Consider the following 18,228-nt stretch of genomic DNA (forward strand, 5'->3'; position numbering starts at 1 on the left):
AGTTCAGCACTTTTGAAGCAATCTCCAGGAAATGCAGTTTTCCTCACTCGTATACTTGTAAAGTACCGGTAGTGATTGACATGCATGAGAAAGATTAGAACTCTCATCCTCTCACCGCCTGCCTGGAATACCATGTGTCTGCCGATAGGCTTAACCCACTAATTGTGGCTTTAGTTCCGATTGGTATTGTTGCGTGCCTGTGGTTGGGTTTTAAAGTTGCAGTTATATTGAGACAAGCGGGTATTTCACCGATTGTAATGGAACATCTCAGACAACCGGGGGTTTGTGTGTCAGCTGGTGTCGAGTTGTTGAGTTGCAGTGAGAGAACAGAGAGTTTGAACCAAAAACAAGAAATAGAAATAAACTGTCACATGCCATTCATACACTCTGCAATTTGGGTGTTTACTGTCTTGACACTTTGGGAATGGAACCCACGACCTCCTGGTTGGTGGACGACCCGCTCTCCCCCATGGGCACACAGCTGTTCTGTAAGGAGATGGAAATCAGAAGGTGATGGTGTTTCAGGGAGTGAATAGAAAATGAGACCGACCCCTGGTGCTGGAAGTTGGGGCCTTGTGTGAGATATAAATGGTGTTGTGAGGACATCTAGTGGCCAAGTAAGAGAAGGAGAATCATGTATCTGTGGATACAATTATATTCCAAAACTTCAGTGATGTCTTGGTAATGTTGACTGAATCTTTCTCTCAAGCTGGAATTTCACCTTTAATTCCTCAATAACTGTACAATGATGATAATGTGATGACATCAACACTAGAGACAAGCTGATAAATGAAGTTTTTATAAAAATGTGTTGTAAATCAACAATGTTGTAAAATCAATGTAGTGAAATATTTTCAAAGTATTTTAGTAACAACGAAAGTAGCAGAAAATGGAAATATTGAAGTTCAAACTCATTTTTTTACATTTGTGTTCACATTTGCTTAACTGATTGATTTGCTGTTGGAACACGACATTTTTTTGTGGAACTATTTATTTAAGTACTATTTAAAATGTTCCATTTCAATACACTTATATTATGTTATGTTACATTATGTTATGTAACGTTATGTTATGTTAATTATGTTATATTATGTTATGTAACATGATGTTATGTTATGTTAATTAATATAATAATGATGTTAAGTAATATGATATGTTATATGATATGTTGTAGTATGTTATGTTAATTATGTTATATGATAAGTAATATGATGTTATGTTATGTTACATTATGTTATGTAACATGATGTTATGGTATGTTAATTATGTTATATAATGTTATGTCATATGATGTTAGGTCATGTTAGGTTATGTTGTAGTATATGATATTATGTTACATTACTTTACGTTATATTATACTAATATAACGTGTTGTATTAATTGTATTATATTATATTAAAGTACCATACAACTGCCCTAGTTAGATACACATATCTTTCACCACATGTTTGTTTGGCCACTATATAACCTCTATGATATATAATATTCAGATTTATATTGTGTATTTGTACCCAGTGTGTGTATATTTATCACATGACGTCCTCATCACTCCTGTCTCTCTGCTCCCTGACCCTTCACACATGAGTGACATTGTTTCCATCCACCCAGCGCGTCACAATGTCTCCAACCGCCAATCACATTCCAGGACCGTCTCACTGTTACTTGACGGACACCCTGCTCGTCCAATCAGAGCTTTACAACAGGCTCATGTACCCTCCCTCTCTCTCTGCGCACAGCCAATCAGCGAGTGGCAGTAATTACTAATTCATTACATGGCAAAGGGGAGTGACGCAGTTGTTGTAGATCCACAGACGCTCCATGCCTTTTTTTTTTCTCCTCCTCTTCTCCATGACCTGAAATAACATTTTTTAATTTCTTCCGCCAGCCGTGGAACGTCCCACATCCCAGTCGAGCCCAGAAGAAGCGATCGATTCCCGGCATCCCATCATCTGGTATCTGGTGTACGTCCCAGCTTGAGATTTGGATGCCACTCCGGTGCGAGGCTGCGCTGCACCCCGAGGACTAGATGCGATAACCAGGACGAGATATGCCGCAGCCCAAATCAAGAAAGATCGCCATCCTCGGGTACAGATCCGTAGGTGAGTCCCGCAGCTCGGAGGCCTCGGATGCGACGCACCACAGCCTCGGCTCCAGCGGCCTCCCGGGTCCATTCCAGTCCCGTTATGATGGGCGGTGTACGCCTCCCTATAATAAACTTAAATTCTAGGGAGCAGGATGAACATCTGTGAGCGGCTCCAGGTGAGACGTGGCCTCGCTTGTTTCCGCTCCTCCGAAGCACATGGGGCCTCCCGTAATATCTGCCAGATATATCGATGAGCTATAATCGATATGTGTTTTATCAATGCCCCCCCCAACCCAACCCGGGCTGCGTGAGTTTGGTGTCACGCTGCGTAAAACCAAAAAAAAAAAGAGGCCCGCTGGATTTGACGCATTACTCTGCACTTTGTTTGATCCTCTCTGTGACCAATGGAAGCGCAATGTGTCTGCGGTAAAAAGGGATGTTGAGGATGGCAAGATGGCATTCACACACACACACACACACACACACACACACACAGAGATACACACACACACACACACACGCCACTGCGACTGGAGGCCCATGCAGCCAGCAGCGTGCCAGTACTACCAGTAAACACCCATGTAGCCCAATACTCCCACTGGGCAGGTGGATTGTGTCAATGACGATTCTCTAACCTCTGTAAACATCTCCCATGACTTCACTGTGAGGGGATTTAGTGACCTTCTATAGGTGAGGTTCAGCTTTACTGGTATTGTAATTGAATATCTGTGTTATTATTTTCACATCTGTCCCTCATCTCTATCTATATCTATTTATTGAATATTCACCTGAGCCTCTGATCATGATGAACTTACACTAAATTATTAACTATTTCTATACTCACAACTATTTTCCTCTCAACGGAATATCTAATAATAAGAATCCATATTATTATTATAATTTTCATATTGTTGTCAGGTTATCAGTCACAATCTTTCTGACGACTGTATTGATCGCCTTAAACTAGTTACGCACATGTATAGATCGTTTATTATTTTTCTTTTTATATTCACAACCATTTTCGTACAACTGAAGGCTAATTATTGATTCATATTATTATTATGAATTTTGTTTTGTTTTGCAGGAAAGTCCTCTTTGACCATTCAGTTTGTGGAAGGCCAGTTCGTCGACTCGTATGACCCAACAATAGAAAACAGTAAGTTTGGAATAAGTGGGTTGTTACTCCTTCATACATCAACACTCCTGTGCATCTCATGTTATGATCTGTGATCTTATGACTTTTCAAACTTCACATCTGTTCTTCAAGATTAATGCTGTATTTCTTAAATATGTATTGAGTTATATGCTATCGAAGGAGGTGTTCTTTGTTTAAAGGAAGGTGACCCACCTCTGCTATGACACACTGGGAAATCCTGACCTATATAATGACATTGAATGTCTATAATTAAAAAATGTTATATAATAAATCTCCGCTGTAACATTAAGGTTATAATGTTAAATAATAATCATTTAGATTGTAAAATCAAGCCTACAGTGATATAAACGGGGTCATAAACATCTGTATATTTAATACAGTTCAACAACATCACCACAAACTACATTCTCCTGAATGATCTATTTGTATCTCTTTCATAAGAAACTGAAGCCTACCTGTAAAATGAAGGTAGGGTTCATTGCAGGATTGTTGTATTAGTCTGCATTGGAAGTAGCTTGGTGTACCTAATAAACTGACAACTAAGGGGACATGGTGTATATAAAGCGACAGCTAATAATTATTTTAAATGTTAAATGTTGGTTATAAAGTGAAAAATGCTGATGACTGTTTCTTAAAGGCCAAAGTTATAACATCCAACCAAAGCTCAAAAACCTTAAGATTTTCAGTTTAGTGAGAAAGCAGGAAAAACTCTGACTTTAGAGACCTATTAATTCAGATATGATCAAAATAGTTGCATATTATTTATCATTCAACCAGAAAATCAGTTAATTAACAGTTTCAACTCCTTAGCTCTTTGTTCTTCATGTTTATGGCTGCAACATGATTGATTATCAACTCAAGTAGAACGTATTAATTTTGCCTCAAAACACTTGAAATCGACTAATAATTGACAAAATAGTGAAAAATATCTTTATATACATTTATATTCTTTCATATTCTTTTGTGATGTAATTTTGTATTTTTTTACTTTACAATAAACGCAAAGTCATATTATCATCTATAAAATATTTGGAAACTTTGTTTAAAATATAGAACACAATGATTCAGTTAGGAAAATAGTTGATATCATCGATGAATCATTCAAATCTAATACAGTCTCACAATATAATTCTGACATCATTGTTATATAATTGCATCGCCATCGCATTCTGCACCACGACAACTCTCTGACATGATTTCCCTGAGAGATAATAAAAGATATGACTTGTTACCCGGGGGGGTGTAATGTTCCCTCAGAACCAAAGTGTCCAAACACGACAGCAGCTGATTTCACCAGTTTCCACACAAACTTCTCCTCAGAGAAACTTTCCAGAAATCAGCTGGTAAATAACGTGTGATGGAAATTAAATCCCGCTTCTATGACTGGACATCATTGACTTATTGGGGGGGGGGGGCTGTGCTTAGAGGAGCCTTAACCAGTATTTCTCTACTGAAGGGGGAGAACACACAGTGATCCATCAACCTCTTAAACACACATCTTCCCAGACACTCTGGAGATTTGAGTCCAAACTTACCCGCAGGCTGTTTCTCTTTTTCTTGCCCGGCGTGTTTACTCACATCACCACCCTCCAAATGTGTGGTCCTGTCTCCATCTATAAATAATGCTCTCATGGTGGACATAAAGTGAGGTATCAGCATTATCTACGAGGAGCCCGGGGCGCAGCTATCGCTCAGGCCCGCGCTGTAGATAATATAACCCATCTCCAGGCAGATATCGACATCCCTGCACCGAATGAACCCAGTGGTCCCAGGCCTTCCAAGATGGATCCATAACAGGGTTGAGTCTTGGATGTCTCGGGATCTGCAAACTGGAAACATGCAGTAAATTAGACACAGTCAGCTGTTTAGGCTTTGGATCGTCCTTTTATTTATTTTCTTATCTTGCTCTTACATCCATTAGAATTTTTTATTTTCCCTTGGTTCACTCAAATTGTCTTTTCTCTTAACTGCAGCGTTTACCAAAATGATCACAATAAACGGACAGGAGTACCATCTGCAGCTGGTGGACACAGCAGGACAGGTATGATGCAGTGGTTTCTCTATTAGCTCTTGAGTGCTTTATGGATTTCTACCTAAAAATGTCACGTTATTTCAAAGTCTGACCGCTGCTTCCTTCCTTCTCTCTCTCTCTCTCCGTCTCCCCTGTAGGATGAATACTCCATCTTCCCACAGACTTACTCCATAGATATCAATGGTTACATTCTGGTCTATTCCGTTACGTCTAATAAAAGGTATCGTTTCACATCACACTTTCAAAGAGAAACTAATTCTGGTTGAGTTGAGGTGGAATGTGTCAAGTAGAGTAAATACTCTGCTTGTGTCTTCCAGCTTTGAAGTCGTACAAGTTATCCACGAAAAACTGTTGGACATGGTGGGAAAGGTTCAGTGAGTATCACCTATGCATTCTGGGACATACTTGGTATATAATTATTTAGATTGTATACTATATACTATGTTGTATAGTGTGTTTGACATATAGAGGTAAAATTACATTGTGCCACTTATTCTCCCTGGAATGCAGAGTACCAATTATGCTCGTTGGGAACAAGAATGACCTACATATGGAGCGGTATGTAACACACACTTAAACTGTGCATTAGATCCACTGCATACATCAGAGAGATGTATAGGTTTACATATACAGTATGTGTTTAAATGGGTCACAGCACTTACAGTGTAAATCATTGTTTCGGTTCAGTTTCTCATTATTCTAGAGGCAGAAATGCAAAACTGAAAAACAAACCAAAGGAAAATGAAGTGCAGATGTTAATATTTGGTTTGCACACACAAATAAAGAGAACGATTCACTCAAAGCTGATAAAACGGCAGAGCCAGGACCTTTATCAGAGCAGAATTCATAGGATTGAAACTCTGTGCAGCAGCTTCATGGTAAAAAATATTGGTCTTTTATTTTCTTTCTTTAGAGTAATCAGTTGTGAAGAGGGAAAAGCATTAGCTGAGTCCTGGAACGCGGCCTTCATGGAGTCCTCAGCTAAAGAGAACCAGGTAAGAGCCGAGGCTGTACAGATGATCTGAATCTTACACAAAATATTAACAGTTACATTTTAGCTTTGTCATTTTCCGGAGAGGAGGTTTGGACCTGTCGATCGGCCGGGGGTCTTTTTTTTTTTTTGTTCGAGTTTGCATGTTCCCTGTGTGCTTGAGTGAGTTTCCTCTCGCAGTCTAATTACATTCAGGTCAGGTTGACTGGCTCGCTAGATTACCTGTAGGTGTGAGCAGGTCTGTGATTGGCTGGCCCCCTGTCCAGACGTCATCCCGGGTCGGCTCCTGTCCTTCCGTGACCCTCTCAAGGCCGAGCTCACTCATCTGTGTGTCCACTTTCCACTTCGGTCTTCCTGAAGTCAATGTCGTCATCCGCCCATGTTCATGTATTCATGTGGATCCTACCCAGATGTGGAATCAGGCCAAAGTGTGTGACTGCATGATGGACTGTTCGCAGAGCAAGTGCACTGACTCTGCACGCCCCAGATAACAAAATGGATTCTTGTTTCTGCGGTGAAACAGTTCTTTAGTTCACTAAGTGCTGGTAAGTGCTTCTTACCGTAGTGCACGTCCCACAGGTGCTTGCTAGAAGGTTGAGGTGTTGGGTCGGTGCGGCTCATGTTGCTCCTGCTTCGGACAAACACAGTTTCCTGGAAATGCAAATTCTTAGAATAACAGACCACTGCGGACCCTCAGTTATGGTATGGATGGAAAGTAGTGCTCTACCGTTTGAGACATGTGTGCTGCTGTCCATGGAGGCAGGATGGATGGAGACATGATGGATGGATGGATGGAATTGGACATCCAGTTGTTGATTGATAAATGTGTCATGTGGCCCGTCGACATTTTCACACACTTATCATTTGGAGCCATCACTCTCACACACACACACACACACAGTTGTGTGACGTCCACTGTGGCTCTGAAGGGATTTGTACCACAGTATGTTAGTGTCAGTTTGTAATGCTGCCCCCTAGTGGCCAGAAAGACAGCTCTTACAATTATAAGATAGTTTGTCCTGCACCACAGTCTCATTGGAACCTCCTCTGACCAACGTGAGCTAATATTCGACAGCAATCTTGCAACATGTGCATGCAAATCAATTTGTAAAACCCTTTTTCCATTTCCTGGTGGATGTATTTCCTTCTGCAGTGAAGTGTCACATTCAGGAAGTCAGTTAATCGGCTTCAAATCAAGTTACGAAGCAGCTCGTCTGTGTTCGAACACACAAACGAAACAACGGCATCTCTGTTGTCTGGTGAAAACATGCGACGCACGGCTGGATGTGACCCGGACATGTGACAGCATCTTGTGTGTGTGTTGTTTTCTCCTCAGACGGCCGTGGAGGTTTTCCGGAGGATGATCCTGGAGGCAGAGAAGATGGAGGGCGGCGTGCAGCCAGGAAAAACCTCCTGCTCCTTGATGTAGAGCCGCCCAATCAACACACAGGACACTGCACTGGGATATCCCGTTACTTGAAGGCTAGCTGCCAGTTCTCCTCCACCTCAGCTGACTGCACCCCCCCCCCCCCAGAGTCCTAAATATCCAAAACTGTCTATTTATGGCTCTGAATCCACTGTTATTTATCAATATTTCCTCCCCCCTCTCCCTTGTCATCCTTGTTTTTCTTCATGTGTTTGATAAAATAAGAGTGGTGGTTCCCTTGTCTTATATTTACCCACAATCCACCCCTTCTCCATTTCTGTGTTGGGCACTGGTGCAAGAAACACACAGAGCATCATTTGGGTGTATCAGAAAAAAATTAATTGTTTTCCTGTGCTGAGAAGTGACGAGAACCGAGGCCAGACCCAGTGTGCGCTTGATTTATCTGAGCCTCTCATTATGCAGCCTCCATTACAGGCTGCGGTTCCTTATCAGTTTAAACAACACAAGGTGGGAGAAGGGGGGGGGGGGTGTCATGTCTGCCATGCCAATGCTCTGAGAACGGTTTAGTAAACACAGACGTTTCTTCTGATACATCACCTTCCGGTAAAAAACGGCTCTTTTTCTACTTCATCTCCACCTCTCTGTCCCCTCAGTTTGTTTTCTTAGCAGTTACTGTCAGACCCCCCCCTCCCCCCACCCCTAAAAAAAAAAGATCTGCATCCATTTTCTAATGTTGAAAATGTTGTACAAATGTTTTTGATTGTAATCATTAAAGCAAAAAGTGGTTATGTAAAGCAGGCCTGAGTGGGGATCGTTCGTTTCGGCTGACGATTGTGATGTCAGAGAGAATTCAGTAATAAATACAGTAGATACACGATATTAAAGGTCTTAAATAAATTGTTGTGCAATAAAGAAAATACACGAGCTGCTCTATGAAAACAGGAAATAATTACAGTAAAGCAAAAAGAACCACAAGGTAAAATGAATAAAACCAGTCCCATTAAATCCAACCATGCCGCACCAAATATTACAAATTCAGTTATCAGTCTTCTACATGTGCCTGATCCTTCTCAAGCTCTGTGAATTATTCCCCAGGAAATGTATGTAAAAGCAAAAAATAAATACCCTCTCCTGCAATGCTAAAGTAAAATCCTGGATCCATCCCTTTGCCAAAATTTCACGGTCTCTTTCTTGGCCCGTGTCCCATCCCTCCGACAAGTTTCTCAGAAATCTGCTCGGTAGTTTCCTTGAACCCTGCAGACGAACCAGCAGAGCAAAGGACGGGGATTAAAACGTAACCTCTTTGGCAGCGGTAGCTACAAACATGAACCCATGTGTGTCAATCCGTGCAGGAAGTCAGTTTCCCAAAATACAGCCAAAATATTGAAAATGTAAAACTGAGATTTTCTGTCCGCCCTCAGTAAAGTAGCATGGAGAATAAATGTGGTTTCCGGAGTAGCAGGAAGAGTTTTTAGCTGTTTCTGAACCGGGTGCTGCACCACTGATGCAAACTAAATCACCACACTGCTAATGGCCATGGGAGCTTCTGTCTAAGAGATTTCCAGTCTTCACTTCCGGCTCTCGACTCCAGAAATGTCCAAGAAGGAACAAATCCACATCCAAAGAACCTCCACACAGTCCTCTAACTGTTTGGTTTAAGGGCGAAAAAGCATTTCATCTGCGTGTTGGAGGATTGAACCTACAAACTTCCAAACAGTCTTCCACCACCTGAGGCGTTTGTTCTTAAATCAGAGAGCATAATAAGGATCGAACCATCATCCTCAAAACTTCCCAGCACTCCTCCGACAAACATGAGTTTGTTGTAAACAGGCATTCGTCCAATATTCATTTGAACCTTTGAATGTTTGCTCTGGGTGTTGGAAGTACTTCAAAAACTTTATGACCCGACCAGTTTACTGTGTTTTAACTTGTAAGTCAAGTGTCACAAAGTTAACTGAGGGTTGAACCGACAACCTCCAAATCTCCAGTTGGCCAGTGAGATATGAGAACTCTTTTACTGAGAACCTTTGAGTTTCTCATATAAATCAAACCCTAGACGTTCTGTAAACAAGCAGACGTCATAACCTCCTGTACGTGAAGCCTATAATTTACTGCTATTTTTAGGATCATGTTGGGTAGATTTTCAGGTCTTTGTGACTTGTTATGGTAGTTAAAACAGAAATGTTCAAACAAAAGAAAGAGCGCAGGCACACACCGGAATTCAAACACCTTTATTTGCCGGGGTGATCGAGTTTACAGTGTTTATTATCGTCTTATTTTAGCTGTAAGTAGCCGTTTGATTTCAGAGATGTGCTCGGCCGAAGTCCTCTGGGATGAATTCCTCGCGCGAGAAAAAAAAAGCTTCTCCAACACATCGTCGTGCTCTTTGAATTCTTTATGCTGGATTGTCAAAGGTGTTGCACATGTCATCGCCACAGCACTTTATGTCGATGTAGGAATTCATCTTCAGCATCTCACAGTCTGACAGAGCCATGCATTTCTGGTAATAGCCGTCTGAGAAGGTAAAACAGAGAAAAGAGCCGTGACCTTTCACTATGTGGGAGGCAACTCACTGTAGGTGAGGCAATGGGTTTCCACATCTTTGCGAGATTCACATACATTTAATACTCAATCAACCTTGTTTGATACTGTTGAAGATATCTTAAAGGAATTACTTATTGATTTACCTCAAAACGGGTTTTTCAAAAGTCCATACAATCAAGTTGAATCCCCAGCGTTGCCCTTTGGCCTTTACTTAAGGTGCCATTGGTTTGCAGGCAAATGTTTATTCTTTAACTAAACTATGATTCACTGCAGAGGTAATATGGTTCTGTGTGGTTTAGTGACGTGTTTTGAGGAACTCACGTGGAGCTCTGAGGAACCTGGCCGCAGCACAGCCGTCCTTCCCCGGTTTACAGGTTTGGACGGCAGTTTCGCAGCTTTCTCCGGCCCTCCTGGGGACACACTGGTGGCAGTTCAGGGCCTCACCTGGGAACAGAAACGGCAAGAACATTGTTCAGTCATTGTTTTTTTTTTTACCTCTGGCCTCACTGCCTCTCATTCAGCGCTGTCAAAACGTGGCCTGTTTTTTGTTCGACCCAGGAATCGGACATAAAGGGAGGATGCGGGACGAACACACGCAGGAATTCACTGAGCTCCGAGCGTCACCAGTGAATCGTGTGTTTTTCCACGTGCAGTAATTACTTTCTCAGATAAGTCGCTGCGGTGGCAAAGTGAAAAGAATTGCGTTCGATTGTCAGACAGGTCTGCTGTGATTGAAGAGAAAGCACCAGCTCCCTGTTGCACGGCAGCAGAGCTGGTGTTTGCTCAGTGGAGAATCAGCGACAGACTCACCGGCTGTAAACAGCAAGGCGACGGTTAGAGCCAAGACCAGCAGCTTCATTGTTCTTCTCGACAATGCAACACTAGGAGAGATAAAGCACAGGTTTGACAATGCGTTATGTCATGTTCTTTGAGTATACTTCATTTCGTTTTCTATTGTACAATGTTTCAATAGAAGATAGAACTTTTCTTTTAAGAGGAATTAACCCTATAAATTTGAGGATTGATTTATTTGAAATCTAACGTCAAAACAAACTGATCTGACACACAACGATACAGACATTTGACACCAAATATATATTTTTTAATTCTAGCTCATACTGATTTTATATGGATTTCAAGAAAAGCAGTGAAAAAGCTTAAACACACAAAATAAGATAACTTCAAAATTGGAGAAACATAGATTTATAAGTACATACCAGAGGGATTTGAATGTCTATCTTGGTTTCTGCCAGTGAATGAGATGCATTCGAAGACGCCTCCTCTTTTTATACCTGTTCATACTCTGTCCTGTCATGGCAACGTCCCATTAAAGCGGCATATCTCTGTTTAGTCATATTTACTTAGCACTTCACTCGCCCTCAGCACACTGTGTTCAGAGGGTAAAGTCTCCCAATGTTCTGATTCCTGCATTATGCAAGACCCGTCCACCCTTTGTCCACTATTATATATCATTTCAGAGGCCTGTGTCAATATCAATGTATGCTTCTGTCACAGACTCAAATACAGATTTATATTAGTGGGATTTGTACCTTAAGAGGACAAGAGGATATTAGTCAAAGGTACAGTATGTTTGCTTCAGGTGGATTATGTCTGACCCAGATGAGGTGTAATACCTTTGGCTTAGTGGTCTTCAACCCACATCGGCCCCATGAATAGACTCGATAAATACAGTGCAGAGGCTGGAGCGACTTGAAGTAGCACTTGAAGGTGAAGGAAAAGCTGCGGCTGTGATGTGCTCTAGGAAATACTTCTAATTCTAATGACGCACAAAAGACTCAAATCATTTTCTTCGGTGTGGAGGAAGTAGTTCCTCCATTCACTTTCACTCAAGTCCACACAGAGAACTAATCAAATCCAAGATGACTGACTGAAAAACACGAGCTAGAATAAAATGAATAGCAATTAAGAATCTGTATTTAAAAACCTCCTGCATATAGGCTGAATGACTTCTCAGGTGGATCTCCTTTAATAATTAAAACCCCAAAGATGCGAACTGACATCTTTATAGAGGAATTAATCTCTATTTAATCTCTTACTTCTAGGAACAGATTAAAAATGTTAAATAGAGACAAACTGTGGTGAAACTCAGTGATATTGACTTTTCATATCGATTGGTAGGGAACATATTTCAAGAGACACAGTGCAAAGGTTAAATACACATTCATCAACACCAAGTAGAACTGCCTCAAAAACACACATTAGAGCTTTACAACAGAAACAAGATTACATTTTATATAACGCCTCCTGCGTGCGGTGAATACCTCCTCAGGAGTAATTCCTGTAAATAATCTGATAAAAGAATAAATAAACATCAGAGCACGAACTGACGTCTCTTCAGAGGAATTGATTTTAAGGTTTGAAATGTAGTCTAAACAAACTGTGAACTGTGATACTGACATTTCAAATTGATTGGTATTGAATATATTTTGCTGCAAAGGTTAAACACACATTTACTAAATTAATGAGTGGCTGATTGAAAAGTACATGAGAGAAAAATCTAATTAAGAATCTATTTTTAAAACCTAAAGCCTCCTGTGTGGGCTTGAATACCTTTTCCTGTAAATAATCGGATAAAAAAAGAAACATTAAAACCTCAGACACCCTAACTGATAAACAGAGTTAAGGTCGATATGATTTATTTAAACACCACTCATGGGTTTGAATCAAAGCTTTAATATAAAAACTAATTTACTATTCTGTAAACATCTCTTTCGGTCTTTTCAAGTTGTGTGTTTAACGTCTGCTGCTGCGTGAACAACAGGGAATCGGAGCTTTGCACCTGAATAACAGGTTTGATTTTGGATCCTGCTCCACCGGCTGAACTTTAAATCTTCTGCTATTTGTTGTTGTGACCGAGTCTCCTCCCAGAATTCCACGAGTCAGTTTAGACAACTGACTCGTCTCTGGATCCTAAGCAACAGAGAGGAAACCAAAAAAAGAAAAAAGCTCATAGGGGAAGCTGGATTTTTGGACTATGACGCCACCGGCTGCCATTTTAGCGAGGAATGAACAAAGACCCCCCCCCCCTGACTGTTTCCATACTTTCACTTTTTATTTACCCTGGGTCATAAACGTCCTTTGACCCGCCTGTGTGCTTTACCGATTGCCCTCCGTGTCGTGTTTTCCTCCACATCTGGACACGACCCACATATTACAGTGCAGCTCCAGCTCAGTGCGGCTCCAGCATCACTCCCAAAGCCCAATCAAAGCAAAAATCCCCCCCCCCCGCTCCGCCGCTCCATTGTTTCCCCCGTCAGGAGCCAAAGTCCAATATCAGCAGTGGCACATGTAAGAGAAAGTGCCCATGTGGCAAAACGTCTAAACCCCCCATTGTTGCGCTTTTGTTGCGGCGGCCTCGCGATACCACCGCGCTCTGTGGCGCCCATATATATCTGGGGGTCCCAATTTTTTTTCTATTCTTATACTGTGTTGTCTGGAAGAGCTATCAAGGGAAAATGTCTCAGTACTCAGGAAAGGTGAGTATCTCTGAAGTCCGTGTACCGAACGTGTTTCTTTCACAAACTAAGGTCGATTAAAAAAGGTGGTAGTTTAGTCGAGCCTCAGATGGAATGGGGCATTTTTGTAAGATATCTTTGTTGTTTTGTGTTTTTTGCATCAATTACCAATTTTAATCGTCACTGTTTTTGGGGGAAACCAAAAAAACAGATCGTGTTCTACGAGGGGAAATGTTTCACCGGGAGGAAACTGGAGGTCTGCAGCGACTGCGACAACTTCCAGGACCGAGGCTTCATGAACAGGGTGAACTCTGTCCGTGTGGAGAGCGGCGCCTTCATCTGCTTTGACCACCCAGACTTCAAGGGTCAGCAGTACATCCTGGAGCACGGAGAGTACCCGGAATTCCAGCGCTGGAATGCCCACAACGATCACATGGGCTCCTGCAAGCCAATCAGGATGGTAAGAGTGTGTGTGTGTGTGAGAGACCCCAGGGACGAACAAATATTTGGATGGTGGAAAAAAGAAAAAGAAAGAAAAAGCATGGCAGACAAATCAAAGTCAGACCAGTGATGCAGGAAATGATTCTGGTAGCACGGACTCATATTGGCTTCTCTCATCTTGTAAAGAAAGAAAGAAAGAAAAAGCATTTGGTTCACTCAAGACAAACTAGGGGCTGCATATATATATATATATATATCCTCATTCACATATACATTAACCTTAAGATGTCTATAGGTGTAAGTGCCTGACGCACACAATGTCACAAGGAGAAGGCCTTGTTACTGTGCTGCGAGGTGAAGTCGAAACACCGTTGCCATGACTCAGCATGTCCTTATCCTCCTCAGCACGGAGAGCACTACAGGATGGAGCTGTTCGACGGAGACAACTTCGGCGGCCAGTGCGTGGAGCTGTGTGAGGACTGTCCATTTCTGCAGGCGAGAGGCATGAGCAAGAAGTGCATCAACTCCCTGAAGGTCTACGGAGATGGAGCGTACGTATCCCTCCAGAGAGTGGTTGGATTAAACCCTATGCACTTGTTGGGGGGGGTGGGGGGGGGGTTATCTAAACTGCAAATTGGAAAAGCCATATTTTCTAACATCCCTCTGTTGTTATTTAACCATGCAGATAGTTTCATTTGTCAAGAATATGTACAAAATCCAGCTGTGAGGAAAATTATATTTGTCTGTGGTGCTCTGGGCATTGAGAATTATTATTGTTGATTACTTTTTTAGATGAGAGTAGCCAGCAGGGGAGATGATGTGTGACATGAAACACACAAGTCCCTGTGACAAAGTCCAATCAAATCAGGGACGATGTGATTCCATGGTCACAAATATTTGACAAAGAGTGTCCTTGTTGCACATTTCACGAAACTCAGTCTCAGCAGTTTTAATCCTCGAATAAAATAAGTAGTAGTTGTAGTAGTTCCAATGAAAACTATTCACAGTGAGTTCTGTGGATTAGAGTATTACAGTAGCCTTTTTTAAATGTGTTTTGGACATAAGCAGATTATTGTGAGAAACTACCATAATATATGATAAGTACACAAAGACATTCACTGCATACAAACTCCCTTTTACTGGTGTATATTCAGTACGTAGGAAGCTACACAAATACCTCTCCTAACAACTGAGGGCAAGATAAACAGAGTGATGTTGAATAAAATATTAGGAGAAAAAAAGGGGATTTGTTTCTGTTTAAAATACAAATCATTTTCCAGCAGAAATCTTGCCCTGAAGGTTAAGTATGAAAATGTGTGCGAAGAAGATATTGTTTTTAGACATTTAAACCATAAACGTCACTTTTAGATGTATAAACAAGGGCCTGATACACGAGGGGCGCAAGGGTTCATACCGTCACACTTATTGAATAATTTTTCTTTTATAAAATGTGATGGTTATCGATTCTATTCCATTTGCAGCAGGAAGGAAGAATTACATATTTTTTTTAACCGTAGTTCATATTATCTGGCAAGTATGACGTATTAAGCGAGTATTTCTAGTATCAAGTAAGTATTCATTAGTAAGTGTAAAGTAGTATTTGACCATGTCCAACCTGAATGAACGCCCTAGTGTATATACTTTTGGTAGAATCCTGTCAGAAATATGATAGAAACCAATGCACTTTAAAATGTTCTCATGTCCAAGCTTTACTATATATGCCTTGACTTTGTTCACACTAAACATTGCATATATATTTTATTCCGAACAGCTGGGTGCTGTACGAGGAGCCCAATTACCGTGGCCGCATGTACATCGTGGAGAGAGGAAACTACTGCACCCACATGGAGTGGCAGGCGGAGAACTCCAACATCCAGTCTGTCCGCAGGGTTGCCAACTACTTCTGAAACCTTCCCACTGTCATACGACCACGTGACCGGAGGACACACACTGTCACTTACTCACCCTGACTCTGGGAGGCTGTAAAATAATAAAAAGATGGAAGAAAATGTTCAACATTGCTTGTTGTTTTATTTTTGTACTGATTTAGGCCTAAATAAAGGAGTGATCCTACAATTTCTTCAATCTTATTTCCCTTCTTTTCCTCCTTTCTTTAATACTCGCTCAGTGTGAAACTCCGAACCCCAACCATCAGATCTCAGTGGAGAAACGGCCGCAGGCTATGATTCTGGTAATTGCTTTCTATTATGCACCATAAGTACAGAACCTTTAAGTGCCGTGCCTTTCCTCATACTAATGGATCCATTACCAGGTTATATGAGGTATTCTGGATCCCGCTGAGAACAGATGATCAAATAGATAGATGGGCATTTTATTTATCCAGGAGGTAAATTAAAATGTTTGTGATGGTAAAAGAAAAAAACTTGTTGCCCACTAAGCAACAAAACAAAACGCCATAATTAGAACTCAAAAAGAAGCCACACGGCCTTTTAGCAAACAAACACACACACACACACGGCCTTGTACTGATAGAAACAATAGAAAGTGTGTATTTCCTCTACATATACTGGGGATAAATCTAGGGTGAAAGACAGAAATTGCACAGGTTGAGGGTGGGGGGGGGGGATCAGCACCTGCCTCGGGGAGCTCTGCTACCACCTAGTGTCATTTATCTATTTTACTGTGACGTCTTGACGCTCACCCCAGGGTCCTCAGAGTGATCACAATGGAAAGTTTCAGCTGCAGTGTTCACAAAAACGTACAAAACAACTAAATCTTTGGATAAATAAAGAAAACACAAGAACAGAAATGTTGATTTATTTATCAATCATTAATCGATGACGATTTGGACGCCATCCACCCAACGAAACGTCCAGTTTTTCATATTATGCGAATCCAGCATCTGTATTGTGTGTTGATGTTGTGTGTGACTGAGGTCAGATTGTGTTTCCAACCACACAATCCGCTCACAGGTCAGAGCTCATGTTTGTGTTGAGCACCATCATCTCGCCCTGTGTGCTCTCATTCTTCCAGGAATGTCACACCGAGGCTGTGGCCGCTGGACCTTTAATGAGAACTCGTGTGCTTTCTCTTCGAACTGTCATGACAACAGAGCATCCGTCTCTACAAGGTTTCACTCCGGGCCTCTATCGAGTTACAGGGTCAATATGGGGATGGCTTAATAAGGAAATGCTTTGTCTTGAGTTGCACTCCACGGCACTAGTTTAACAGCGATTACCTTTGCCTAACCCTATTCCCGGGCCATTTGCTGCATGAATCGCCCGAGTGTCACCAACACGCTATCAGTCTGGATGTCAGAGGCGAGTAAGGGAGAGGGACCTGCGAGCGAGGCCTAATGGCATTTTAACGACGTCACCGTTGATTTGTCTGTGATAACGGGATTTATTATTCCACACAAGAGGACTCCAGATTTGAGAAAGCGTTTCTTAAATGCTACGCGGAAAACCTGCGTGCCACGATACTTGATTACTATTGACATCTGGTCGTATCCAGGGAGCTGGAGGACTTGATTTAACGGAAGTAAAAAAACTCCTTAAGAGGGCAACATGCTAAAGGGAAAGGGAGGGGGGGTAGTTATGCTGTAATTAAAATGTGACAGGTGTTTTTGACATAGAGACGGATAAGAGGACACATTACTTGACATTGGACACATTATTTTAATGGAATGTCATAGATTATACTACAATTGAGATATATACGTTTTAAAAAAGATACAAATACATTGAAATACTAATAATTGATCATTTAAATCATATATTTAAATGAAATAAAATGCCAGATTATATATTATCTCATCTCGAAGGTTATTGCCAAACATCATGTTCTGTGATAAAAATAAAAATTGTTAAGCGGTGCAGTGGTGTAAGGAGTAATGTGGAATTATTGTATCATGTTACTCCTAATGAGGTCAGCTATTTATAGCACTTATGCATAAAAGATCATTCAGATATGATTTTATATGATATCATGTGGGGAATTGAAGTTATTTATCACGTTGACACAGTTAGAAAAAAAAGCCTATAATGCTTTTTATAGTGTGTAAATATAAAGTACGAGCTTATGTTTAATTTCTTTAGCATGTGAGAGCTGGTTCATTGTATGGATTCATGTGAATATATGTAATAATATTCAGGCTG

The 18,228-nt window shown here is 41.2% G+C and overlaps 3 protein-coding genes across 3 annotated transcripts; 2 read left to right on the forward strand and 1 right to left on the reverse strand.

The window, feature by feature from the left end:
• The first annotated feature begins 1,785 nt into the window (after positions 1–1,785).
• rheb (Ras homolog, mTORC1 binding) lies at positions 1,786–8,659 on the forward strand. The gene is made up of 8 exons (XM_061085090.1): positions 1,786–2,099; positions 3,168–3,239; positions 5,213–5,280; positions 5,409–5,491; positions 5,589–5,645; positions 5,782–5,829; positions 6,185–6,266; positions 7,599–8,659. Exons 1-8 carry the CDS (start codon positions 2,048–2,050, stop codon positions 7,689–7,691), a joined length of 555 nt encoding a protein of 184 aa, XP_060941073.1. The 5' UTR covers positions 1,786–2,047; the 3' UTR covers positions 7,692–8,659.
• Positions 8,660–9,865: 1,206 nt separating this feature from the next.
• Positions 9,866–11,500, reverse strand: ly97.3 (lymphocyte antigen 97, tandem duplicate 3). The gene is made up of 4 exons (XM_061084325.1): positions 11,411–11,500; positions 11,004–11,074; positions 10,515–10,637; positions 9,866–10,163 (listed from the first exon to the last, which is right to left on the reverse strand). The coding sequence occupies exons 2-4, from the start codon at positions 11,050–11,052 to the stop codon at positions 10,045–10,047; spliced, it is 291 nt and encodes a 96-aa protein (XP_060940308.1). The 5' UTR covers positions 11,053–11,074; positions 11,411–11,500; the 3' UTR covers positions 9,866–10,044.
• Positions 11,501–13,333: 1,833 nt separating this feature from the next.
• Positions 13,334–16,126, forward strand: LOC133018110 (gamma-crystallin N-A). The gene is made up of 4 exons (XM_061084418.1): positions 13,334–13,690; positions 13,881–14,129; positions 14,516–14,661; positions 15,882–16,126. Exons 1-4 carry the CDS (start codon positions 13,670–13,672, stop codon positions 16,015–16,017), a joined length of 552 nt encoding a protein of 183 aa, XP_060940401.1. The 5' UTR covers positions 13,334–13,669; the 3' UTR covers positions 16,018–16,126.
• Positions 16,127–18,228: the final 2,102 nt, after the last annotated feature.

The sequence above is a fragment of the Limanda limanda genome, chromosome 13, assembly GCF_963576545.1.
Source record: "Limanda limanda chromosome 13, fLimLim1.1, whole genome shotgun sequence".
Taxonomy (NCBI): Eukaryota; Metazoa; Chordata; class Actinopteri; order Pleuronectiformes; family Pleuronectidae; genus Limanda; species Limanda limanda.

Excerpts from the sequence above, each read along its gene's own strand:
- rheb (XM_061085090.1), top strand. The coding sequence starts at position 2,048 with ATGCCGCAGCCCAAATCAAGAAAGATCGCCATCCTCGGGTACAGATCC. Across the intron at positions 2,100-3,167 it reads CCTCGGGTACAGATCCGTAG|GAAAGTCCTCTTTGACCATT; the intron begins GTGAGTCCCGCA and ends TTTGTTTTGCAG. Across the intron at positions 6,267-7,598 it reads CCTCAGCTAAAGAGAACCAG|ACGGCCGTGGAGGTTTTCCG; the intron begins GTAAGAGCCGAG and ends TTTTCTCCTCAG.
- LOC133018110 (XM_061084418.1), top strand. The coding sequence starts at position 13,670 with ATGTCTCAGTACTCAGGAAAG. Across the intron at positions 14,130-14,515 it reads CCTGCAAGCCAATCAGGATG|CACGGAGAGCACTACAGGAT; the intron begins GTAAGAGTGTGT and ends TATCCTCCTCAG. Across the intron at positions 14,662-15,881 it reads AAGGTCTACGGAGATGGAGC|CTGGGTGCTGTACGAGGAGC; the intron begins GTACGTATCCCT and ends TATTCCGAACAG.
- ly97.3 (XM_061084325.1), bottom strand. The coding sequence starts at position 11,052 with ATGAAGCTGCTGGTCTTGGCTCTAACCGTCGCCTTGCTGTTTACAGCC. Across the intron at positions 10,638-11,003 it reads CGCCTTGCTGTTTACAGCCG|GTGAGGCCCTGAACTGCCAC; the intron begins GTGAGTCTGTCG and ends TTCTGTTCCCAG. Across the intron at positions 10,164-10,514 it reads CAGGTTCCTCAGAGCTCCAC|ACGGCTATTACCAGAAATGC; the intron begins GTGAGTTCCTCA and ends TTACCTTCTCAG.